The sequence below is a fragment of the Drosophila bipectinata genome, chromosome 4 (genome assembly GCF_030179905.1).
Source record: "Drosophila bipectinata strain 14024-0381.07 chromosome 4, DbipHiC1v2, whole genome shotgun sequence".
Taxonomy (NCBI): Eukaryota; Metazoa; Arthropoda; class Insecta; order Diptera; family Drosophilidae; genus Drosophila; species Drosophila bipectinata.
Genome location: NC_091740.1, coordinates 6,984,899 through 7,012,844, shown reverse-complemented (window position 1 = coordinate 7,012,844; position 27,946 = coordinate 6,984,899). Strand labels below are relative to the sequence as shown.

At 35.1% G+C, this 27,946-nt stretch overlaps 1 protein-coding gene across 3 annotated transcripts in view; it reads right to left on the bottom strand.

The window, feature by feature from the left end:
• The window catches only part of Ephrin (ephrin), a 49,760-nt gene that overhangs the window by 8,296 nt on the left and 13,518 nt on the right, over positions 1-27,946 (bottom strand). For 2 of the 3 annotated variants that reach the window (XM_043213630.2, XM_070282433.1), the window contains exons 2-4: positions 16,484-17,339; positions 6,398-6,708; positions 5,739-6,335 (exon numbers count right to left, since the gene is read on the bottom strand). In XM_043213630.2, coding sequence (XP_043069565.1) covers positions 5,739-6,335; positions 6,398-6,708; positions 16,484-17,238 — 1,663 coding nt within the window. In that variant the 5' untranslated portion in view covers positions 17,239-17,339. The remainder of the gene's footprint in view (positions 1-5,738; positions 6,336-6,397; positions 6,709-16,483; positions 17,340-27,946) is intronic. The other variant, XM_070282434.1, reaches the window with a different exon arrangement.

Sequence of the window (27,946 nt, the reverse complement as noted above, 5' to 3'; positions counted from 1 at the left end):
ATCTTTCTTCAATGATTTAAAAAAAACTCTTTCGGTTATATGCTGGTATGTCATTCGACTACGGGAGTCACAGACAACACATTTAATGGCAGAAGCCAACCGTTCAGATGGAACCGAACTTCCAGGCGTGATAAGAAAACTTAAAGCAACCTTCGCTAGCATCGTCATCGTTGAAATTTGTGAGTTCCAGAATTCCAACGGATTTGTCTCCCAAATACAAAATGGCATACTCAAGTAAACCTGCATTTCCTTTCTTTCGCAACTAATATCGGAGAACACCAACTCAAAAATATTATTATCGACTATTTTTGCCCAAAAAATATCACGATAATAATATTTTTTTAAGAGAAAATATATCGATATATCGATATTTTGATATATTTCCGACATCCCTAATTTTCAGCCAAATATGTTCTGCCGTTCTTGAGTTATAAGTGGTGTAACTAACACGACTTTCTTTTATATATATAAATAAATAAATTGGGTTATATTATCATATTTTCATAAGATTCGGCCAACTATATCCGATGTTTACGATATATATCCGGTTTTAACTGCAAGGGCATATCAACTTCGGCTCCGCCCAAGGGTAGCTTTCCTTTCTTGTTATACCCTTGCAGAGGGTATTGTAATTTTGTTCAAAAGTGTTCAACGCAGTAAAGGAGACATATCCGACCCTATAAAGTATATATATTCTTGATCAGGATCACCTCCTGAGTTGATATGAGCATGTCCGTCTGTCCGTCTGTCTGTTTCTACGCAAACTAGTCTCTCAGTTTTAAAGCTAACGACTTGAAACTTTGCACACACCCTTCTTTCCTTTGCACGCAGTATATAAGTCGGAACGGCCGGGATCGGCCGACTATATCCTATAGCTGCCATATAACTGATTGATCGGAAATGGTATAACTTTTGTGTTTTTTGTTTGCGATATATATCCGGTTTTAACTGTAAGGGTATATCAACTTCGATTCCGCCGGAGTTAGCTTTCCTTTCCAAAAAACTGGGCGAACAAATCGTCTTGAACACCAGCCCGCACACACGAATTTTGAAAAAAGGGTGTGTGAAATGTTTTATGTCTGCACACTTATGACGTTTATACTTATACTTTTGACGTATAAGTTTTGGATAAAAGTGTGTTACGCAGTGAAGAAGACTTCTGGGACCCTATAAAGTATATAGGCAACGACTTGCAACTTCAACACGATACCTGTTCTGAAGATTGCTGTGAATATTTTCCTAATCCATAACCGCAGATCGGACCCGGCTTTGGTTAGTTGGGCCGGGAAGATGCCATCTGAGCATCTGGAGATTTAAAGGGTTTGAAACTGTTTATCGCCCAACTGAGATTCCTTTTACTTAGGAGGTATTCGAGTTGGTTCGGCATGGGGGAGCTGTATCGCGGCTCTGCATTTCTTGGATTTTTTTTTCTTCTGAGAACACTGGTCCTGGTACAGGCATTCCTCTTTGCCCTAGGCATTTGTTTGTTGCACTTCTTGATGCCCGCTTTATACGCCTCCCAAACTACTTCTGTGTTTGCTTTACTACCGAAGTAAAAGGCTTTTCGGGCCTTAATTTTAAAGGGCGCAAGTGGTTGCGACCACCATGGTGGTTTCTTTAACGTGCCAGATCTACTTTGGGGACAGGCCCTATTGAATGCCCTGGCGGATGCTACCGTTAGCGGACCCACCACGGCGTCCAGGTCTTCCCTGTTGTTAAAATCTCCCTTGTTGGAGATTTCCCCTAGGATCTTTCTAGTTTCTTCGTGTAGAGCTCTCAAAGTGCCTTTCTAGCTAACATGGCTAGCCCCGCTTTAGAGGAAGCTGCCTTTGCACGTCTCTCCTCTCTTTTGAGGGCCCTGGTTCGACCCAATTTGACCCAATTTCCGGTTCTCCACTATGGTTTTTATTTAATTTTCAAAACTCACCATCAGGTTATGCAATTTTCCACGAATTTCTGACATATGTACTTTGACATTTTCGCGAACCGGTACTTTGATCTGATTTTCTTTTAACACTTTGATCTAGCTGCCTAATCACGAACGAACCTCACACACGAACCTCACACAATCTCCTAATAGTGGACTCTAGGATTCAATTCCGTTTGTTGTACGACTTACTTTTAGCGCATTAGTAATGAATGAATTACTAATGAATTTTATTAAGTTCAATATACAGTACCTAGATGGGACATCTCATAAAAAAGTGCTCCTATGGCGGGTGGTGTGCAGAGTGAAACAAATTACAATCGATCTTAACACATCTACGTTAAAGGGGCCCATCCACAGGCGAGCATGTTCGTCAACCTGCTTGCCTACTTGAATTTTATTTTCCTCACTAACTAGAAACAACATTCGTGCGAACATCATTTTTCGATTAATTTTCAAACTATCAACATGTCAACGGACAACGACTGCGGCACTGTAATTGCACTTAAGGCAATAAGTATTTGCTTAGAAAAAAAGAAAAAAAAAATGAAGCGAAAAAACGGAAGCACAGTGCTCATCGAACTCTTTATATTTTTTGAGTTGAACTTCTTATGAGAAGAGAAGCGCACAGATTAATAGTTAGAAGAAGAATTAACTAACAACGGCAACAAGTTTATCGAGGATTCACATCTGGGCAATTTCTTCGGCTAGCATTCCAGTAAGAGCCTGATGTTGAAAATTCTGCTTATTCCAAAGTGATTATTGTGAACATTCAAAGTGAAAGTTCCAAAGTGAACGTTCCTTATTTCGCTTCTTCCTGCCGAGTTACGATAAAAAAAAAATGGCAACGCATTGGCCATTGCATCTTCTGGCGTTGCAGCAACCTTATTAGATGGAGGCATAACAGCTCATTCAGCACTTAAGCTGTCATTGAACATTCAAAATAATCCAGATGCAGTGTGCAACATAAAAACAATCGTCTATGGGCATAGTGCCCATATTTTGGATGAATGCACTATAGGACGTAAAAATTCGCTTGGGGAATTGGATTGGTCATTTAGGGATATAAGGATTCAATGCTTGCTTAAAATCATCGCAACTGTGGCGTAATGTTGAAAAAGAACTGACCAAGAATATGCGCGATCAAATGCTTCAGGATCCATCCTTTCTCTAAACAACTGTTAGATATTGGCGAGGGGAATTTTGTTGTACGTGAAAATACTGATGTACTTGAAATACTGAAAAACATTTATTAACCAAAATAAATGAATAAAAAACAGCTAGCCCTTATAGAAAACAAAAAAGGCCAGAACAACGTTTGCCGGGGTCGCTAGTATGATAATATAACCCAATTTATTATAATACAAAATTTACAACATTTTGTTGAAGTCCCAAACTTCTATCTTTAACAATACCAAAGTTGGTATTTCTACCAAAAACCATTTCCGATCGTTCAGATATATGGCAGCTATAGGATATAGTCGGCCGATCCTAATGAAATTTGGTAGGTTGGATCAATTGATCAAAAATAGAATCTGTACTAAGTTCTATCTTCAAAAACACGAAAGTTGGGTCATTTTCGATCGTTCAGTTATATGGCAGCTATAGTATATAGTCGACCAATATTTTCCCAAAAATAGCTCTTGTGTCATATTTGAACTCTCTAACTCTAAAAACACCAAAGTTATACCATTTCCGATCAATCAGTTATATGGCAGCTATAGGATATAGTCGGCCGATCCGGGCCGTTCCGACTTATATACTGCGTGCAAAGGAAAGAAAAGTGTGTGCAAAGTTTCAAGACGATAGCTTTAAAACTGAGAGACTAGTTCGCGTAAAACAGACAGACAGACGGACAGACGGACATGCTCATATCAACTCAGGAGGTGATCCTGATCAAGAATATATATACTTTATAGGGTCTCCTTCACTGCGTTGAACACTTTTGACCAAAATTATAATACCCTCTGCAAGGGTATAATGAAACATTGCAAAAGACGCCAGAGAAAATTATCAAACATATCGTTCACTATCCTTAACTCCATTTCTTTCTCCTGTTACTATGATATCTAGCATAAGTTAAAATATTACCCAATTGAAAAATTCGTCACTAACATCCAAAGTGGTAGTGCGTTGGACAGGAGGACAATAGGAATCGTATTTATCGCATTACAAACAAAACGAATTGTGGTCTAAGTGTAAAACCGCTGGCTCTAAAATTTTGTGTTTTATGTTCGAGTCATATGCGCCTCAGCAGAAATTTTTTTCATTTTTCTTATTTTTTGACAGTTAGCATTATTTTTTTCTAAATGCTTCAGTCAATAACATTTTAATAATTCTGGATATAATAAATAGATATATAAACTATTGCTGTTCATAGCTTAGAGGCTTTTTTTTTTTTTTTTAAATAATATGCTTTGTGTATTTATAATAATGCTTATTCTAATTGTCCAAAAAGCTTTTCTTATCAGAGTTTGAATCTTGTTCAAAAAATATGTGCTCACAGTTGGTTGATTTGCGAAAAAATATCTGTACATTCGAAGATTTCAGAAAATTATTTGGCAATCCCGCGTATTTGCGGTTGGTCATTGAAATAGACGCACTTTAGATTCCTTGGTCTTGCGTAAACCAGTGCAGTTTTTTGTATTGATAAAATATTAAAAAGAAACAAATACATTGTTTAAGAGTAATATTTAAAGGGAAAATGGGAAAAGCTGGTGTTATTAGCTTATTAAAACGTCAAAATGTAGATTTTTTTCACTCGCAAGGACTGTTCAATCGAAACGTTGCCAAAAAGATAAATCGCAGATAAATCCAAGACTGTTAAAAGATATTTAAAAGATCCAGATAAATATGGAAAAAACTTGAAAGAAAAAAAAAAAGATCGTTATCTGAAAAAGCAGTACGCAAAATGGTAGAATTGCATCAAATTCGGCTAAGTCCGCAGCTAAGATTAAGGAATTTGCCGGAGTAAAATCAAGCCTTTCAACTGTTCAGCGTATAATCAGAAATGCAGACCACCTAAAGCGTCTAAAAATCAAGAAAAAATCTTCTCTGAATGCAACATGCAAAGAAAAACGGCTTCAATTCGCGAAAGAATTCATTACGTTGTTTTTACTGATGAAAGACGTTTTAATTTATATGGGCCCAATGGCTTTCAATATTATTATCACGATTTCCGAAAAGATGAGATATATTCAAGTCGCCAGCACAGTGGGGTGCCATTACGTTTTATGAAACAATTGACTTGATTTGTATCGATCAGAAGATGAACAGCGATCTCTTTAAAACATTGTTGGAGTCTGATTTCCTAGATACACCATATTCTCTAGATCTTAACGTGATTAAAAATGTTTGGGGCTAACTAACGCGGAAGGTATATGAAGAAGGAAAGCAATACGAAAATAAGGAAACATTAACTTCAGCTATTAAACGTGCTTGGAGCAAGATTTCGTTGAAAAACATAGATTCCATGTATTATTATATCCCTGTACTGGATATATGAAGTTATTACTAACAAAGGAGGGAGTACTTACTACTGAAATGTTTGTTTTTTTTTTCAATAAATCAAATATTAACACCAACTACAATGACTGAAAATTATGATTATGATTATGAATGAAACTTGGGCGCTGGGTCGAGACAGTTGTCGGGGTCGCTAGTTATAATATAAAATCTAAAAAAAAAAAGTCCCAAACTTCTACCTTCAAAAATACGAAAGTTGATTTATACTTTACTATACTTTACTTTACACTTTTGGACAAAATTATAATACCCTCTGCAAGGGTATAAAAATATAATAAATACTTACCATTCGAATTGCTGCTGGGATTTCCTTTGTGGGTCGGATAATTATGATGAGTGGGAACATTATTTATCCGGATGCCAGTTTGAATGTGATGATGTCCTGGATAAGGTGTGTTTATCCCACCACGTCCTGGTTGCAGCATGTTGATGCTGCCATGACCATGTGCAGACAAAACTCCTCCATTACTTACGACATTAGCTGCCCCATCAGAGCTCGTGCCAATATTATTACCAATTATATTTGGTTGAATCGGAATTCTATTAAACTTATCAAGATTTGTATTAATACTAGTTCCAATACCATTAATATTAACATCGCTGTTGCCATTAGGAGGATATATAGAAGGAGGAGGCACTATGCCACTGCTTACACCACTTATACCAATATTATTCCCTTGACCCATACTTTTTCCATACAAATTATTATGACCAACATCATTGGGAGCAACATTGGCACTGTTAGTGGTAACAACTGTTTTGCTGGTCGTTGAAGTTTTGTTTTTTTCTTCAGTGGCACAGCACACTTTGAATACAACTTTCATATTATTTGTGGAACAACGACCACCAATTCGACGGTAAAGGTCGTCCTTGGATGAAGTTGCTAAATAAAAAAAGGACAATTTCAATTAAATAAGATAATAACTACAAATTGAACACACTCACAAATAAAGTAATAGTCATTTCCAGGTAAGAATTCCAATCCACCTGGCTGCGGTGTAAATGGCCGGAAAGTAATAGTAAAAAACATTAGTTTTTGAGGTTTATCACATATTGCTATTACTCGCGGATCTGCATTTGTTATGCGACAAGTTTCGTACTCCACTTTAGATACATTGTAAATGATATATTTTTCTGTTTCGTTGTCAAACGTCCCTGGTTCGTATACTGGACATATAATATGCACCTGATCAAACTCAAAAGCGAGATTGCCTTTATTTACGTCGATTATGTGATCTGTGTTATCAATCCGAAAGCTGAAAATGTATGAATTATTTTTTAGTATTTTTAATTGAATTGGAACAAGAAAAGCTACCAAGGAACGGTAATATACTATTTCTATTAAAAGGCATTTTATATAGAAAAAACACATAAAACATACCGCAAATAATATAGTTCGGTATTTGCAACATTTTTCCTACATCTTTTAGTTATAGGATATTCTCAGTTTATTCAGGAAAAATGGAATCTTTATACCCCCAAACCTTCTATCACAAAAATATGCAGCTTTAGGGTAGAGTCGGCATTATAAAATTTTACATAAAGGATCACTAAATCACTGATCACTGAAAAAATGTTGTCTTGTCTTTCAATCTGTTTGTGTTTTTTTCCGAAAAAATTAGCATGTTCATTTGCATTAACATTTTTTGTTCTACAAAAAAGTTTTAAATTCAAATTACTAATAACTTAAGAGCTAATTCTTTGCCGCCTAGCCTCCGAATTGAGTGGGGCTCTGATAAGGGTGTGTTAAAACGCAAATTAATCAGGCATTTATTAAGTTTTTGTTAGTATTATTTATTGGTTGTAAGTTTTTAATTTGTAGCCATGTAAGGATTTGTCCGTTGGCGAAATAAATAAATAAATAAATAAATAAATAGTCAGAAAAAAATATTTTTTAAGAATATTTTTCTTTTTTTTTTGTACAGGGTCCGGAACTTGAAGTGTAAACAATGTAAAAGGTTATAAATTATGTTTGGAAAGTTAATTTTATTTAATTCACAGCTCAGTACGTGTAAAATCAATCTAAAATTTAATGAAAATTCATTTTTCCTCGATGTGACCACCTTTTGCCTTGACCATAGCCTTGAGACGGTCGAAGAACGAATCGCAAGCTGCCCGAATGTAACTTGCGGGTATTTTGGCCCTCGAGACTGTTGTGTTATTTAGTTCGGACCTTGCTCTCCAAAATGACCCAAAGAGAATAATCCCGCGGATTCGCATCAGGTGAATTCGAGGGCCATTGTGTGTACGTTATTGTACATTGTTTTCCAGCCATTCTTGGTTCACTCGGTCTTTATGAGACGGTTTTGAGTCCTGTTGAAATGTCCATGGACTGCCACCGAAATGTTTGTCTGGCCACGGCTTCGAGGCAACCTTCAGAATACTTTTCTGATAAGGCTCGCTAAAAACGATTGAAGAGCGCCTACCTTGGGTTACAGCGGCCCAAACCATTACCTGTGGTTGGTGGTGGCTCCTGGTTGCCAATCGCTGCCTCAATTTATCGTACAAACGGTCGTCAGTGAAACCCTGGGTGTTTACGAATCGCTCAATTGGAAAAATTTTCTCTTCAGAAAACACAATGTTCGGAAATTGTCCAGTTGCGGCCAAGCGAAGCAACTTCTTTGCTCTCTTAGGTCTAACTTGTTGTTGCTTCGGTGTAAGATCATGATCTTTTATGATCTTATAAGGATTCCTCGGGATCATTTTTTACTATGCGGCGGATGATAGGGTTAGATATTTTTAGTTCTTTCGCCATTTGATTGGCACATCGTCAGGGATTTCGCTCAAGTCGCTTCTTCACTTTTTGAACCAACTCAAGTGACGTTGGAGTTTTTTGACCATCACTAGAGTTGGGTTGTTCCTGAACGAACACACAAAAAAGACCCGGTCACTCAAAAGACCGATCTGAACTAGTTTACATCGTTTATCGGTCATTGTTCCTTGGTATTTGTTATTGTTCTTTGGTCTTTGTTCTTGTTCTTTGGTCTTTGTTCTTTGATCTTTGTTCCTTGTTCTTATTCCCTAATAATTTTTTACATACCCTGGTATTTTTTCGCAACCCCTGGTAATTTTTCTTACACTCTTATTATGTATTCCTGTAACTGAAAATATTGTGTAAACAAACTTTTGAGTGGACAACAGCGAAATGTATCTTAAAAGAAAACACAGTAAAATATGGAAATTTTTAAATTTTTTAAATATAAATTTTTTAATATTGTTTGAATTAACGAAAATAACAAAAAGAACGACCTAGTTCAGTCCTAAAAATAAGAACGAACGATCTTATTCCCTAAAAAGAACGATGATTACCCATGTCTAACGATCAACTCCATGGCGTTTTGCGATGCTACCAATATCATTTTAACGGGTTATGCTGCGATAAACGAAAACTTTATTCCCATTAATCTGTTTAAGCTCACGAACAATCTCTGGTTGTGCCTTTCCAGCTAAGTAAAATGCAATTACACTATTACGTTTGAATTCCATAGCGAATATTTTATTTTCGTTTTTAAAGCTAGCGACTTAAGGGGTTATATACAGTTGTAATAGATGTAAAATCAATTTTTTTTTTATTGCATATTCTTTAAGTATATACTGTTGAGAATACTCTCACAAAAATTCATAATGATCGGAACGATGTTGTAGCTATTTACAGCGCACTACCTGCACATAAAACTTGAACAAACTTGAAACTTTAAACGCGATTATCTCAGAATCTTGATTTTTCGAAATTACCTTTGCGGTGGACACGATTACTAAAAAACTATTAATCCGATCAATCCAATTTGACGACTTGTTTATTATGATATTAGCTAGTCCGTGAGCGAAGAATTTTCAATTTTTTTTTAAAACTCTTTTTTTAGAGCATATAAATCAGTGGTCGGCACCCCAATACATTGATGTGATTTTACCGCATTAGTGTTAGTAACGAATAGCAGAAAGTAGGCTGTGAGCATGACGTATCACACATGTATACTGTGTGTGTGGCAGGGCTCGGGCAGAGAAATTTCCTATGCCCCCGAGATAGGGCCGTGTTGACCTCTGATATAAATCGAAAATCTTACACCTTGAAAAAGTACATTTTTTGTTAAAACCGTCGCCATTTTTTTTTTAAATCCAAATTTTTATAAATTTTTTTTATTTGTTCACGGACTAGGCAATACAATATAGTATCGAAATATTTTTGAATTTTTGATTTCGGATGAACCGTTCTTGGGATATGATGTCCACCGCAAGACACCATCGAAAAAAGACGATCTTGGAATTCGGCTATAACATAATTATTATTTAATATTTTTTTATGAAAAAAATTTAAATAAGTACCCAGAAACATGTACTATACCTACAACGTCGGTAAAACATTTTTAATAAATATTTTCTATAGTGTCAAAAAAAATCGATCAAATTTCATTATTTTGCGCGGTACAACTGTATATAACCCTTTAAAACTGTGCACACACCCACTTTCTTTTGCACCCTTTTATTCCAAAAGTGGCCACACTCTTTTTTTAGCACAGTATATTTGGGTGTGAATGAGTAGTGTAGTATTTTTTGTTTTATTTGACAGTTTTCTCACTCATTCCATAGTTGTACAGCTGTTAATGAGTACAGGTAAATTGGTGTGCCGTAGTCAACTCACTATACAGTGTTTTGGTGTTCAGTTGACTTATTGTACAGTGAGAGAAACTTCATGACTGGAACATACACACAAAATCTTAGTACAGATTCTATTTTTGGTCAGTTAATCCGACCTACCAAATTTCATATCGATCGGCCGACTATACCCTATAGCTGCCATATAACTGAACGATCGGAAATGACCCAACTCTCGTAATTTTGAAGATAGAAAGCTGGAACTTAGTACAGATTATATTTTTGGTCAGTTAATCCGACCTTCCAAATTTCGGAAATGGTTTTTGGTAGAAATAGCAACTTTGGCATGTTTGAAGATAAAAGTTTGGGACTGTTTTTAGATTTTGTATTGTAATAAATTGGATTATATATTAATATTCCGATGTTTGCGATATATATCCGGTTTTACCTGCAAGGGTATATCAACTTCGGCTCCGCCCTAAGTTAGGGCGGATATAGTTGGCCGATCCTTATGATTACATCATAATAAAACCAATTAATTACAATAAAAAATCTAAAAAAAAGTCCCAAGCTTCTATGGTACCAAATACCATTTCCGATCGTTCAGTTATATGTCAGCTATAAGATATAGTAAACCGATCGTTATGAAATTTCGTAGACCGGATTGACTGACCAAAAATAGAATGTGTACCAAGTGCCAGCTTTCTATCTTCAAAAATACGAAAGTTGGGTCATTTCCGATCGTTCAGTTATATGGCAGCTATAGGATATAGTCGGCCGATCCTAATGAAATTTTGTAGGTCGGATTAACTGACCAAAAATATAATCTGTACCAAGTTCCAGCTTTCTATCTTCAAAAACACAAAAGTTGCGTCATTTCCGATCGTTCAGTTATATGGCAGCTATAAGATATAGTGGGCCGATCCTTATGAAATTTGGCATGTCGTATTATTTTGCCAAAAATAGCTCTCATGTCAAATTTGAATTCTCTAACTCTAAAAACACCAAAGTTATACCATTTCCGATCAATCAGTTATATGGCAGCTATAGGATATAGTCGGCCGATCCCGGCCGTTCCGACTTATATACTGCGTGCAAAGGAAAGAAGGGTGTGTGCAAAGTTTCAAGACGATAGCTTTAAAACTGAGAGACTAGTTTGCGTAGAAACAGACAGACGGACAGACGGACATGCTCATATCAACTCAGGAGGTGATCCTGATCAAGAATATATATACTTTATAGGGTCGGAGATGTCTCCTTCACTGCGTTGCACACTTTTGGACAAAATTATAATACCCTCTGCAAGGGTATAAAAATTATAAATTGAATAACTACTCTATGCGTTACTTTACCACCATGTCAAGATCTACAGCGATTAAAAATACTATTTGTTCTACTTACTAACATATCGGCGCATTGAACACAGAAACGAGAAATTGAAATTTGGAAGCCAAAACATTCATACGACGTCGTGCGAGCAGTCACACATACACTGCCGCTCAACTGAATAGGTTCATGAGATCATGGCAGAAATTTATCTATAATTTTTTATCTTAATAACCCGTTTATCTTATAATATCCAGTTTTTCGATTTACATAATTTTTTTTTTCTTTAATTCTTAAATCACATTAAAATTAAAATCTGAAGAAGTTTTTTTCAAAAACATTTTATTTATTCCTTTTTTATTTTTTCTTCTGAAAGCTTAACAAAATCAATGATTTTTTTTCGTTCATCTGAATAGGTTCAGTCTAAAAAAATGCAAATTATTTAAATAACTTAAGGGGTTACTCCTTTTTAAAAGCACTCCTTTTTTAAAGCACAAAAAACGAAAATCTTATACGTTGAATAAGTACATTTTTTGTTAAAAACGTAGCCATTTTTTTTTTAATCAAAATTTTTAAAAATTTCTCGTTTACGGACTAGACAATACAATGTACTAACTAAACTTTTTTGAATTTTGGATTTCGGATGAACCGTTTTCGAGAGATCTTGTCCACCGCAAGACACCATCGAAAAAAGACGATCCGGGGATTCGGCTATAACAGTTTTGTTATGTAATATTTTTTTATGAAAAAATTTAATTAAGTACCCAGAAACATGTACTAAACAACGTCGGTAAAACATTTTTCATAAATATTTTCTATGGTGTCAAAAAAAAATCGATAAAAATCCATATTTTTGCGCGGTACAACTGTATATAACCCCTTAAGACATTTTCAAATTTTTGGCTCTTGGCTTATACCACTAACCATACAGCATATAGACAACCCATTTCATACAACGAAAATGGACGCAAAAATTTCTTGCGACAGGCCCCAGCAGGCCCCAGAGCGGATTTCTTACGCTCTCATACGCTCATGGTTCGTTCATCTTACGCTCATTCTCTCATTAAATGTTTTCTGTTTCTCAGTCTCTAAACGGAGCGCGATGAAGAAGGTTGGCCTGCGCTTGGTTGATCTTCGTATGTATGCGTGTCACACATTCACATACATGGGTGTATGTGTGCGTGCGATTTCGTTTCGAAGCCAGCGCACAAAATTTTGATTTTTCTTACTTTTCAGGCTTGCTACCCTAACAAAATTCGGGTATTCGTTATTTGATGAAATGACGAAAGAAATTATATTATTTTTTATATTCTATTTTTTATTATTTCAGCATACATTTTTAATTTATTTAGGAATAAGATTGAGTGTTAGTAGTAAAATGTTTTCTGTATATATATTTTTACGAATCATTAAAAATCAATATACTGAGAATATGTCAGAGTATATTTCGGTCGGAGTCACTTAAACAAATTCGAGCGGCGACTTTTTAAAGTTCCAAAATATATAAGGAAATTATTAAATTAACGACAATAATTTAATTAAATCTCACAATAACCCAAAATAATAACAAGTGCCTGAAAAATTGTAAACAAAAAAGGTAAACAAGTCCATGAGCTGTTTTCGGTTCTTCACCCTCCCCTAAAAATCATTCCATCGTTAGAGTAGGCATGCACAAGCCTCTTGCAAAACAACAAAAACTTAAAAGCAATCGGCGTTTTAAGTGACTCCGACTGAAATATACTCTGACATATTCTCAGTATATATATTTTTAATGATTCGTAAAAATATATATACAGAAAACATTTTACTACTAACACTCAATCTTATTCCTAAATAAATTAAAAATGTATGCTGAAATAATAAAAAATAGAATATAAAAAATAATATAATTTCTTTCGTCATTTCATCAAATAACGAATACCCGAATTTTGTTAGGGTAGCAAGCCTGAAAAGTAAGAAAAATCAAAATTTTGTGCGCTGGCTTCGAAACGAAATCGCACGCACACATACACCCATGTATGTGAATGTGTGACACGCATACATACGAAGATCAACCAAGCGCAGGCCAACCTTCTTCATCGCGCTCCGTTTAGAGACTGAGAAACAGAAAACATTTAATGAGAGAATGAGCGTAAGATGAACGAACCATGAGCGTAAGAGAGCGTAAGAAATCCGCTCTGGGGCCTGCTGGGGCCTGTCGCAAGAAATTTTTGCGTCCATTTTCGTTGTATGAAATGGGTTGTCTATATGCTGTATGGTTAGTGCTTATACTTAAGTACATTCCTAATGTAATTTTTAATAAGTTTAATAATGAGTGAATCCGCCGTTTTTCAATATAACTTTATATAAACGATCGGAAAGCGAGCTATACAAATTTTTCAGTATTTGCAGCAAAATTGTTGTCCAGGCCGTTTTAATTGAAGCAACTAAAGTTGTTTTGCTATCAAATTGCCTGCCCCCTTCATATTCCATACGCGATAGCAACCCCCATAGGTTTTTCATTTAGGGGGGCCATTCGAGCAAGTCTCCAATATTAAGCAAGTCTCCTTAATCCAATATTCTACCACCCTAGCTGTATAATAGGAGCGTTATCTTGCTAGTAATTTCATTTAATAACGTGAAAAATGTTGGAGTAATAAGGAAACGCATTCTGTATTATAGATTTTTAAGTTTCTGCGCTCATTTTGGAAGTAACAAATTGCAGGTCGCAAGTGCCAGACTGATACCGACCTCCAAACCATTACGCCTCCTCCACAGCTATGGCGATGGCTCAGGAAATGCTTTTCCTTTCGAAGATCATGATAGTAATAACTTTATTCATCGGGGACGTCCAAATTAATTTTTTTTTCGTCGGAAAAAAACACTTTTTGCCATTCGCTCTAAATGATTACCCGAAAAAATCACTCTGTTAACTGTTGACACACTGGCTTTAACACCGCAAATTACTTTAATTTTGGGTGCTGAGAGATGGGAATTGGACGCAGGTCGCACAATATGCCTCCTGTCTGCCGCAGAGGTGGCGTATTTAACACCGCTTTTCATATTTTTACCATATTCTGATTTGTTTCTAAAAAAAATTACTCACAAAAGTTTGGCTTTGTCCAATTTTTTGAACGATTTTGCGATGGCTAAGACTACTTTCACGATAGGTTTCAATTTGGCCTCTTTTAAACTCGGATAATTGTCCCATTTTTCAATTAATTTAAAGAAAATATTTGAATTTAAAAATTTGCATAAAAAATGTGTCACTAAGCCGCCAAGTTTAATTGCAAACTAAAAATCTTTCAGCTGAACCTATTCAGATGAACCAAAAAATTGCACAGAAATTAGCGGAAGCAATAGCAAAACAGAATATGTAAAGAAATGGTAATTAGCAAACGGTTCTTTACTAGCACACACTGATTAATACACATTTTAAGTTTAAATGTATTTAAAAACATGGCTACGATCAATATGTGATAAACAAATCTTGAAAATGCAAGCGGATTTATGTGAATTTATTCAGTTGAGCGACAGTGTACACACGAAGGCTCACATTTTTGTTGACAGATACATGTAAAGAGTTCTAAAAATGGAATCGTATGCATGTGCGTTCCCCCCTCACCAACAAGCTCGACGAAAAAAGTTGACCGTTTTGGGCCCTTATATCCCATCTATGTACTTTATAATCTTTGCTTCTATTTTCAAGAACAACAAAGTTGTTATTTTTTCAAATACCATTTCCGATCATTCAGTTAACTTGGAGCTATAAGATATAGTCGGCCGATCGTTGTGAAATTTGGTAGGTGGGATCAACTGATCCAAAATAGAATCTGTACGAAGTTTCAACTTTCTGTCTTCAAAAACACGAAAACACGTTGCGTCATTTCCGATTTTTGAGTTATATGGCAGCTGTAGGATATAGTCGGTATAATATAGTATATTTCATTCTTATGAAATTTGGTGGGTCGTCCGAACCAAATCCGAACTCTCTAACTTTAAAAACACCAATGTTATAGCATTTCGAATCAATCAGTTATATGGTCGATATCGGCCGCTCCGACTGATATACTGCGTAAAAAGGAAAAAAGGGTGTGTGCAAAGTTTAAAGTCGATAGCATTAAAATAAAGGTATACCCTCTGCAAGGGTATAAAAAGTGTAAAAAAAAAAGGTTTACAAAAAATACATTGCACATTTATTATGGAAAAAAAATTGTTATCACCTTTAAAGTATCGGTACTTATCGGTACTATCATGGTACTTATTTATTTTTATAAATTATATATATACAGGTTATATACAGTTGTTCTGCGCAAAAAAATTAAATTTTATGGATTTCTTTTTGACACCATAGAAAATATTTATTAAAAATGTTTTACCGACGTTGTAGGTATAGTACACGTTTCTGGGGACCTATTTAAATTTTTTTCATAAAAAAAATATTAAATAATAATTATGTTATAGATCGTCTTTTTCGAAAGACGAATTCCAAGATCGTCTTTTTTCGATGGTGTCTTGCGGTGGACATCATATCCCAAGAACGGTTCATCCGAAATCAAAAATTCAAAAATATTTCGTTACTATATTGTATTGCCTAGTCCGTGAACGAAGGATTTGTAAAATTTTTGATTAAAAAAAATGGCGACGGTTTTAACAAAAAATGTACTTTTTCAAGGTATAAGATTTTCGATTTTTATGCTCTAAAAAAAAGGTTTTCAAAAAAATTGAAAGTCCTTCGTTCACGGACTATGTAGCTATTATCACAATAAATAAGTGGTCTAAATTTGGTATTGATCGGATTTATAGTTTTTTTGTAATCGTGTCCACCGCAAAGGTAATTTCGAAAAATCAAGATTCTGAGATAATCGCGTTTAAAGTTTCAAGTTCGTTCAAGTTTTATATGCAGGTAGTGCGCTATAAATAGCTTCAACATCGGTTCTAATGCTCCGATCGTTATGAATTTTTGTGAGAGTATTCTCAACAATATACTTAAAGAACATGCAATAAAAAAATCGATTTTTTCATCTATCACAACTGTATATAACCCCTTAATGTAATTTATTTATTTGAAACACAGCTAAAAGATAAAATAGTGTGTGCTTTTGCCCGTACATGCTAGCTTTGTATACTTACATGCTATTTGAAGTGTTCCAATGCATATAAAAAGTTTTAGCGCAGCTGGACATGGTGGACAGCAAGATAGTTTCCATACAAATTAATGCGAGCAGAGTTACGAATGATGTCGCACCCAATGTAGGCAATGGAATTAACATTTTATACCGAATAACTGAAGACTTAGAAGCAGAATACTTATTGTTGTGGCTTAATTGTCTGCTTTTCTTATAGAGTGGGTCCCTTTTAGCTTTTTTTATTTCCGGAAAATGCTTTGATGTATTGAAGCCTATTTTCACTGATGCTACTGCACATAAATCTTTTACTTTTTCTAGGGACAATGTGTGATCCGCAGTATTTTCAATGTCTTCATGTGACTGTTTAAGGGAAAGCGTCCTAAAATCTTTGAACTTGCTTTTACTCTTCGACTTTCTATGCATAGCTGGTTGTTGATTATTTGAAGCTTTTGGGACTTGATTTCGACTACTCGCCATAGGTGCTGGAACGAATAATTTAATATTGTGGGGACACGCGTTGTATATCTTATCCCTATGGATCTGCTGATGTTCAAACAGATGTTTTTGAAAAATAGGTACATCTACAAGTTCTTTTTTTAACGTTACGCTATTGTTATAACGCAAAAAGCTACAACATGGATTGACATACTGAGCTTCTGGTTTTTTTTTCAGGGATTTGGTATTAAACTGGATCTGTGACTGCGACTGTGAATGGGTCCAGGAGACTGTAAAATGCAGCTCCTTTAGCTGTTCGGGCATTACGATTATAAATTAAATATTATTCGGTTTATTCTTTTTTATTATTTTTTGTATATTTTATATTAAAATTATTAATAAGCCGGTGTGCCATATTTTAAAATCTGAAAAGAGGTCAAGGAGTAAGAGTTGTATATATTTTTATTTTGGTTTAGTTTGTGAAAGCAGATTAATTTTTAATTTAAAATAAAAATACAATAAAATAAATTCATGGGAGACCCCATGAATGGACTAAGAAACTTAAGAAGAAAATTCAATAACTTCTTGAATTAAGTGGTCTTTGTAAATGCGTTGACCACCCTTTTTATCAAACTATCCGAGATCGAGTCAACTCATTAGTCGATTTAAGCATGTCCATCTGTCTGTCTGCGGGAACATTTATGCAAACTAGTCTCTATTAGAAAGCTTTCAAGTTCAAAATTTGCACACATCCTTCTTTTCTCGCAGTATATAAGCTTCACTATGGGGCCCAACAACCATTTTTTGTAACTGTCATTTTTTTAAAAGTCCTTAAAATAAGGATCTAATGACGTCATTAGCTTAAGATAACATGGTTCAATGGTTAATATCAAAAAAGTTAACAAACTAAGCCACTGTAAGAGCTGTTAAATTTCCAGAAAAAATTAAAGAAAAGCTAACTTCGGGCGGAACCGAAGTTGATATACCCTTGCAGTTAAAACCTGATACATTTATCGGTGATATACATCGGATATAGGTGGGTGATCCTTATGAGAATGTCAATATAAAACCAATTAATTACAATAAAATATCTAAAACAAGAAAGAAAAGGTAACTTCGGGCGGAGCCGAAGTTGATATACCCTTGCACTTACAACCGGATATACATCGCAAACATCGGATATAGTTGGCCGATCCTTATGATTACATCATAATAAAACCAATTAATTAAAATAAAAATTCTAAAAAAAAAAAGTCCCAAGCTTCTATCTTCAAAAATACGAAAGTTGATATTTCTACCAAATACCATTTCCGATCGTTCAGCTATATGGCAGCTATGGGATATAGTAGGCCGACCCTAATGAAATTTGGTAGGTTGGATCAACTGACCAAAATTGGAATCTGTACTAAGATTTTGTGTGTATGTTCCAGTCATGAAGTTTCTCTCACTGTTCCATAAGTCAACTGAACACCAAAACACTGTACAGTGAGTTGACTACGGCACACCAATTTACCTGTACTCATTAACAGCTGTACAACTATGGAATGAGTGAGAAAACTGTCAAATAAAACAAAAAATACTACACTACTCATTCACACCCAAATATACTGTGCTAAAAAAAGAGTGTGCCCACTTTTAGAATAAAAGGGTGCAAAAGAAAGAGGGTGCACAGTTTTAAAGGGTTATATAAAGTTGTACCGCGCAAAATAATGAAATTTGATCGATTTTTTTTGACACTATAGAAAATATTTATTAAAAATGTTTTACCGACGTTGTAGGTATAGTACGTGTTTTTGGGTACTTATTTTAATTTTTTTCATAAAAAAAAATATTAAATAATAATTATGTTATAGCCGAATTCCAAGATCGTCTTTTTTCGATGGTGTCTTGCGGTGAACATCATATCCCGAGAACGGTTCATCCGAAATCAAAAATTCAAAAATATTTCGTTAGTATATTGTATTGCCTAGTCCGTGAACGAAAGATTTGTAAAAATTTGGATTAAAAAAAAATGTTGACGGTTTTAACAAAAAATGTACTTTTTCAAGGTATAAGATTTTCAATTTTTATGCTCTAAAAAAGGAGTTTTAAAAAAAATGGAAAATCCTTCGCTCACGGACTAGCTAATATTATAATAAACAAGTCGTCAAATTGGAACGATCGGATTAATAGTTTTTTAGTAATCGTGTCCACCGCAAAGGTAATTTCGAAAAAAAACAAGATTCTGAGATAATCGCGTTTAAAGTTTCAAGTTTTTTCAAGTTTTATGTGCAGGTAGTGCGCTATAAATAGCTACAACATCGTATTCATCGTACAACAGTATTCTCAACAGTATATACTTAAAGAATATGCCATAAAAAAAAACGATTTTACATCTATTACAACTGTATATAACCCCTTAAGTCGCTAGCTTTAAAAACGAAAATAAAATATTCGCTATGGAATTCAAACGTAATAGTGTAATTGCATTGTATTTAGCTGGAAAGTCACAACCAGAGATTGTTTGTGAGCTCAAACAGATAAATGGGAATAAAGTTTTCATTTATCGCACCATAACCCGTAAAAATGATATTGGTAGCATCAGCGTTTGCATTTTCTGCTACATAGCAGCAATTTAAGTAAAAATATTCTTTGCTCCCGCTACTGCTCTGTTTTGGATCAGAAAACAGATCAGAAACAGAGAAAATTATATTTTTTATCATGCTCGGCAACTAACTTTTTGTTTTACTGAAAGGTTGTAAGGTGGCAAAGTTGTAGCATGGCCTACAAATTGTCCCTTAGAGCAAGACAAAAGTAATTTTGTAGATTTTTTTATTTTCTGTCAATAACTCAATAACGATTGATAAACGATAAAGTTATGAAACAATTTTAGTCCACTGAATGATTTACAACAGGGGTGCCCAAGCCCCATTGCTCTCGGTGTTTTTATACCCTTGCAGAGGGTATTATAATTTTGGTCAAAAGTGTGCAACGCAGTGAAGGAGACATCTCCGACCCTATAAAGTATATATATTCTTGATCAGGATCACCTCCTGAGTTGATATAAGCATGTCCGTCTGTCCGTCTGTCTGTCCGTCTGTCTTGAAACTTTGCCGACTATATCCTATAGCTGCCATATAATTGAACAATCGAAAATGACCCAACTTTCGTGTTTTTGAAGATAGAACTTAGTACAGATTCTATTTTTGATCAGTTGATCCAACCTACCAAATTTCATTAGGATCGGCCGACTATATCCTATAGCTGCCATATAACTGAACGATCGGAAATGGTTTTTGGTAGAAATACCAACTTTGGTATTGTTAAAGATAGAAGTTTGGGACTTGTTTTAAATTTTGTATTATAACAAATTGGGTTATATTATCATATTCTCATAAGGATCGGCCAACTATATCCGATGTTTGCAATATATATCCGGTTTTAACTGCAAGGGTATATCAACTTCGGCTCCGCCCGAAGTTAGCTTTCCTTACTTGTTTTGTTGTCGGAATTGCTCTTTCATATGGGAAATAAAATTTCATATACGTGTATACAAAAACCATTTTTCGTTTTTTCCTACGCTCTTCGTTCTTTGCTTCCGTTGCCGAGTTAAGAAACAACAATAGTATAGTCTCTCAGTTTTTCGAAGGCACTTCGTGTTTGTATTGCCGAAAACTTTTCACGGCAAAAAATCACTTTTGGTTGAGATCTCAAACAAAATGGTTGACATCAGGAGCTATGAATTTCTTTTATTTAAAATTTTATTACATTTTTTAATTTTAAATATTTTTTTTATTACTTTGTTTCCAATGAAAATGGAACTATAATATTTTTCAGTATACCGTATACATGACTTGCAAAAAAAATTTCTCGCTCCAATGTATTGGTGATATTTTGCATTGGTATTGGAGTTTTCTCTGCCGTATGCTGAGCTTGGGCACCCCTGGGCACCACTTATTTGAACATAATAAAATGATTGGACCACTTCTTAAGGGGAGGGTAAGGTCAAATCGTGCGAAAAAAGCCATGTTTTTGTGATTTTTTTCCTGACGACACAGTTAAAATTTATTTATTCAACCAACGGTATATTAAAGTGTGACATTAGAAGAATGTTTAACCCTTTACATGGCAATAACTCCGATTTTCTTGATTTTTTTTTTGTTCGGTAGATAAGTAAAAATAAAAAATACACTTCTTTTTATTTTTTTTTTTAAATTGGTTTTTCTTAATTTTTTTTTACAAAAAGCAAAAAAAAGCGATTTTTTAAACTTAGCGAAATTAATGATTTAATTGTATTATAATGCAACAAACACAAAAACTCAATAATATACAACTAAATATAATATTTTCCTGTTTTTAAACATTAATTGAATCAATTATACAATTTTTTTTTGTTTTTTATATTTTGGATCAGAAACTGCACAACCAATTCAGATTACCACATTCACCAAATTGGTTGGAAAAGTAATCACCTGTTGAGCATTGGACAGAATTCTGAGTGATCAACACTTTTTATATAAAAAACGAAAGTTGCTGAACTGCATCAAAAAGATTTTGGACAGTTTCGTAAAGCAGTTTGATAAATAATTGAATTTAAACGGTATGATGCAGATCTGCATCACCACCATGTAAAGGGTTAATAAAATTTTTACAACAAAATATTTTAAAATATGGCAATGGTAGCAATTGTCCGGACGTGTCGCCAAAAAATGTTGAATTGCGGTGCCCCTCATAACTCGGTGCTGGATCATTTTTAATCAAAAACTGAAAATTCATTCGTTAGATAATAGTTCGCCCCAGGTAACGCTGTAAAGGTTTTTTGAAAATTGCAATTTTTTAATTTTTTCGAAGACTTTGAAGTGAAAAACTTAATTTTTTGGGAAAATATCGGTTAATTTGACATTGCAAAATCAAAATTATGAACAAAAAAAAAAAACTCGACAGCGTTACCTCGTAAAATATGTACAGAAATAGTGTTTAAAATTTCAAAGGGATCGGTGCAGTAGTTTTGAAGTTATGAGGGGCACCGACTTTGAAAACGTGAGTTGTGGGAAAAACGCTTTAAAGTTTTAAACACAAAAAAATCTAGTGTAAAACCTTTATAAGCAACTTCGTCAATAGCTAATAACTTCAATTTTGCTTTAATTGACTTGAAATTTTGACACAATATTCTTCAGATATTATGCATTCAATTCAAAAAATAAAAAAAAAATGAAAAAAAAAAAAATTTAATACCTTACCCTCCCCTTAATACATTTTTTGCCGTTGGAAGTTTAAACTTGTAGAAAATTTACATCAATTAATTCGAATGATCGCGTGATTTGGTTTAACGGCACTGATCTTGCTTCAAATTACCAAGAGCACACAAATGTATGAAAAAAAATTTGAAATATCAAGAGACGTTAAGGGAACTCGTGCTAGCGTGCTATCGAGAGTCTGTACTGTATTCCATTTTAAATCATGCCCCCTACACACACTCTTATGTACTTATTTTATGTGGATATTTCCTGCAGGTAATTCCCATGTTCCAGTCTGTGCTCCATTTTGCGAAACATGTAACATATTCTTGTAAGGTATATGTAAAATGTAACAAGGGTTTCTAACGAGTACTGCTGTTTTATCAGCTAACTTTGCAATGAATATGCGTATAACCCAAAGAATCTAGCATGTCAGTTGTGTATAGTGAGTACAATGTTCCACCCCGTAGACTGTCGTGTGGTAAATTTCTTCTCCGATAGGAAGCTTTTGATAAGAAGGAAAAATAGTGGCGTAAGAATCGTTTTCATCTTCCAGTCTTCCAGGAAGACAAACCGGCACTTTTGAATTGTTCTGCTGTTCTTCTAGTTTAAGGATCCAATCCAGTTTAACTCGTAACATCTTTTTTAGCATACTAGTGGTAGCATACATAGTAGTTTTTCCTAATAGTATACTAATTGGTCTGTACGCATTCACATCTGTGGGGTGCTTCTCAGACTTTGGGATCATCGTAATAGAAGCAGATTTCTATACGCTTGGGAAATATCTCAACCTCAAAACGCTGTTGAACCGTAAAACAATGAATAACTTGAGCGTCTAGTTTAAGCGTTTTTTTTAGCTTTTCGATCCGGATCCTCTGCAAGGTTTACTGGGTTTGTGGGAAAAGACTTGAATCTGTCTTTTAGGCTGTAGGAAAATATTTCCACCTTCTGACCTAAGCAACACCATTCACCAGCTGGATTTCTAATCGGAACCTTTGTGATGACTTGCATTTTGAAACGCTTCCTTAGATTTCTCAAGTTCTTCTTCAACAAGAAGAGCTCAGTGTCGACAAGTTTTGGCTCAGTGTAGCAAATCTTGCAGTCATACGTATTTTCTCTATTAAAAGGATTACGTAATCTTTGTAAGATTGCACAGATCAAGTTAGTTTAATAATACATATGTCAAAATGTATAATTCTGTCTATGCCTTTCATTAACTTCTACGTGAAGGATACAAGCGGCAGTGGTGGGTTTTGCTGTTTCTAAAACTGGCACATACATAGTCTGAATACAGCTCGTAATTTTTTGCAACCGAAAGTTTGTTGAGTGAGACGACATATACTATAAAGCAGGGGTGCTCAAATTCGTCTTATGGCAGTGCGTTTACTAACACAGACACAAGAAAACGTGTACATACATATGTAGCGGCGCTTTAGTGTTGGGGCGCAGCTGTGCACTGAGAGAAAAAAAACAGTTTTAAATATTTATTTATTTTTTTTTTTTATATTTGGCTTAAAAAAGATTTAATATTTATATTAATTTTAGTGGTTGATAATTTTAATTGAGCTTCCAGATTATTATTATTTAGTCCCACGAAATAAATCAAAAGCCAAAGCAGACAGAAGAATAAGTTCCAGTGCATGTGCTCGAGGAAAAAACAAAAACAAAATACACTGCGTTCAGCGAAGTGTGACGACGGATAGAGATGTAATGAAGAAACAAGCAAAATTGTTTTTGTTTCGCATGGTAATCGAAGCCCATATGCACGGTGCTTATGGGCGCACTAGCCATAAGCACAGAGCATCTACAAAAACAAAAGTGCACTCAGTGTATAGGCGTTGAGCACCCCTGCTATAAAGTAATCCAGAAATTTTGGTGTTGGTCTGAAGTTGCTAGGAAAAAAGGACCACAAGTACCATAAGTAGCTCATTTTAACTTTTGAAAAAATACATTTTTGCGCTTAGTGAATGCTCTGCTCTCATTGTTTTTTTCTGCTACACATACACAAATTTTGTACACTTTCGTGTTTTGCCCTCCTCGACTTTGGAGCAGTGCGCAGAATTTCTTACCTTATGCACGCGTGCTATGGAAAATGATAGTTTGCCCTCTCTTGCCCTCAGAACAGGAGACTTACTTTCTTTTAATTTTGGTTTCTGTTGTTTTACGTTGAGAAATTCGTAAAATGCTTGCCTACATCGCTAGAGAAAATTACATCGCTCATTAAAAGACCGATTGACCGAAAAAGTCAATTCAAAAAGTCTTTTCAACCCTTTGAATTCTGTTTGAATGAAAAAGTAATTTTTTTTTTATTACATTTATTTAAAGCTCCGCCTAACAATAAAGAGTAGGTGTTTTGGGTAATTATTAGAGTAGATTCGTTCGGTTAGAATAGATTGTAAAGCTGAAATTGATCTCTCAACAGATACCGGGTAACCGAGAAGACCAAGACTACATGTGCAAGCGCAATCAAGTTTGCAATATTAGCCTTATGTTAACGGATTTGTCGTATTTGATTGGATTTAATATTAATTTGAAGTTGTTTTTAATTTGAATTGTATTTTTTAGATTAATTGTTAGTCTCTAAATCTAGTCTAAGATAGCTTAGGGCGGAGCGGGAGCGAAAGCTCATATTCGCTCTTGTGCAAATTCGCCCCGCTTCGTCGCCATAGATAACTTAGGCTTCAGATTAGAGAAATATAGATCGAATTATAACGTTGACGAGGCCACATCTTTTTCGTTTCGCTTTCGCTATCTTATATATATATTATATTATATCCATATATATATAAAAATGCTCTGTTCGTATCTACTTCCTTTATAGATTTGAAAAGTTCTGAACCGTTTAAGCCCAAATTATGACACAACAAGCGTTGAGGTTCCAGCTCGGTTATTGTCTACTTTTGATGTTGATAGCTTATCTGCGTTTGCGAATATATCAGTTTTTTTCGCGTTTCCCCGTGCCCCTACTTTTCTTTCTTAGGCAGTCAGCTAAGAAGAAAATGTCAAATGAAAATGTCAAATGTCAAAATGTCAGTTAGAAACGAAATCATGCCACCCAAGAAGTCGAATTTGTGTCGCCATACTCGCAATACAAAAGCAAAAAGACGTAACATTTCGAATATGACTGACGAAGAGCGGGCCTCCATCCGAGAGACTGAGAGGCTGAGAGCAATGCGGATGCACAACGCGAAATAAGCAGAAACGCGAGCAGCTAGGCTTGAGCGAACTTGAGCTTAGGCTAGGCTTGAGCGAGCAATCGATTTGATTCGGTCTCAAAATAATGAACGTGACAGGGCAAGGGTAGCTGAAGCGCGTTTACAGCTTGCAACAGATCAAAACCTGCAGTACAATCGTCTTGGATTCCAATATAATCCAACTGTTGATTATAGCTCGAATCGCAATGTCGTTATTGGCCGGATGCATCAGATGCCGGATGCACACACTTTCAGGCTCTCAAATTCAACAACCAACCAAAAGGATTCTGTTGCGCTTCCGGAAAAGTGAAATTGCCTCAACTTGAAGAACCACCAGAGCCTCTGCACTCTCTATTCGCTGCATCTACTGCTGAATCGAAGCATTTCCTGTCGAAAATTAGGAAATACAACTCTTGCTTCCAAATGACGTCATTTGGTGCGGAAATTATAACTGCGCAATTCATGCCAACTTTTAAAATCAAAGGACAAATCTATCACAAAGCCGGTTCCCTGCTTCCGTTCTCAAACAGCGAACACAAATTTCTTCAAATGTACTTCATTGGTGATGATGGAGCTGAAGTCGATGCACGTTATTGAATCAATACCTCGCTGAAGAAGCCCATTATTTCGCAGCTACAGAAGCTTTTTCACGAACGGAGCCATTTGGTGCGTTTGTTCAAAACAGCAATCGATATGATGCCTTCGGATACCCATAAAATTGTCATTCAAGTAGACAAAACGCCTGCTGGAGAACATGTCAGGAGATACAATGCTCCAACTATAGACGAAGTGGTAATTGTCATAGTCGGGGATCAGTTCCAACCTCGAGATATTGTTCTCCATCGACGAAACGATCGATTGGTAAACGTCGCAGAAACTCACCGTTGTTACGATGCTTTGCAGTATCCACTCATCTTCTGGGATGGTGCCGATGGATATCATTTCAATGTGAGGATGGTAGATCCAGTCAATGCACAGTGGTCGGTTTCATAGGCCAAAAATAAAAAATTAAAAGTTTGAAATTTGCCGCTTTAATTTTATGAACTGGTTCGTAATAGAACAATGAATAGAACGACAAAAGACTTTTTTCATTCCATCGTTCGAATAGCGAGAGAAAAGAGACAATAAGAACACGTGGAAATCGCAGCTCTTTGGAAGATCTTAAAAACCAGATTAAATCGCGTTTTATCGCCATAAAGTGTAATGAATTACCAAAAGAAAGGTATGCGCTGTGTATTTATGTTATTTGTATGAAATAATATGTTGCATTATTGTTTTAAAATAATTGTTTTACCAGTGACCTGTCGAGTGATGTGTTTTTCTTCATATGTTGCTTTCAGTTGGACAAAAAGTTGTTACGCGTGCGTACGCGTGAAACAAAACTTGATTGTTAATATTAGTTAATGTATGTTTGTTTTCATGTATGTTTTCAATTTCAGCTGCCACCTTTTGCCCCTCTTAGTGCTATGCGATTTTTTGTGAAGCCTTGCTTGTCATCGTTTACTAACCTCAATTGTCAAGTAACCTGAATTTGAAGAAAGCGGGTATATATCGCAAGAATCAGATATAGTTCGCCGATCCTTATGAAAATATCATAATATAACTAATCTATTACAATACAAAATCTAAAAAAAAAGTCCCAAACTTCTATCTTCAAGAACACCGAAGTTGGTATTTCTACCAAAACCATCTCCGATCATTCAGTTATATGACAGCTATAAGATATAGTCGGCCGATCCATATGAAATTTGGTAGGTTAGATCAACTGCCCAAAAATAGAATCTGTACGAAGCTTCAACTATCTATCTTAAAAAGCACAAAAGTTGGGTCATTTCCGATCAAACATTTATATGGCAGCTATAAGATATAGTCGGATGATCCTTGTGAAATTTGGTAGGTCGTATTATTTTGTCAAATATAGCACTCGTACAAAAACTGAACTTTCTGACTATAAAAACACCAAAGTTATAGCATTTTCGATCAATCAGTTATATGACAGCTATATGATATAGTTGCCCGATCTGGCTGATTTTAACTGAGTGAGGATGGTAGATCCAGTCAATGGTGTAGACTTTTACTCATACCGATTAATGGTTCGGAGGACCGATGACAATCATATATTGAAATGTAGTCAGTTGTTTCATCAGTACATTGTCGATATGTATGAAAAATTAAAACAGAACGTTTGCTGTTCCTCCGTTTGAATCAGACGAAACTTCGGTCTGAGGAATATATTCATTTGTGGGATGCTGTGATGAATGACCGTAATACAACCAACGTTGGAAAGCTCACGATTTTACCATCCTCATACATATCCTCCACGCCACATGCAGGAATATGGCACATGTTCGTTGCTACGGCCGTCCAGACTTATTTATCACCTTCACATGCAATCCAATAGGGTTGTTGATAATATATCAAAATATCAATATATCGATATTTTATTCTAATAATGATATATTTATATAGTAATATTTTTTTTGCCTAAATATCGAAATATTGATGTTTGTTTTTGATATTTTTGGATATTATTTCCTTGGTCACTGAATTTCAAAGCAACGTGGATTGATCTTCTGTACCAAGTTGAGCAGTGGGATATGGGATTTTATGGATGGGATCGCT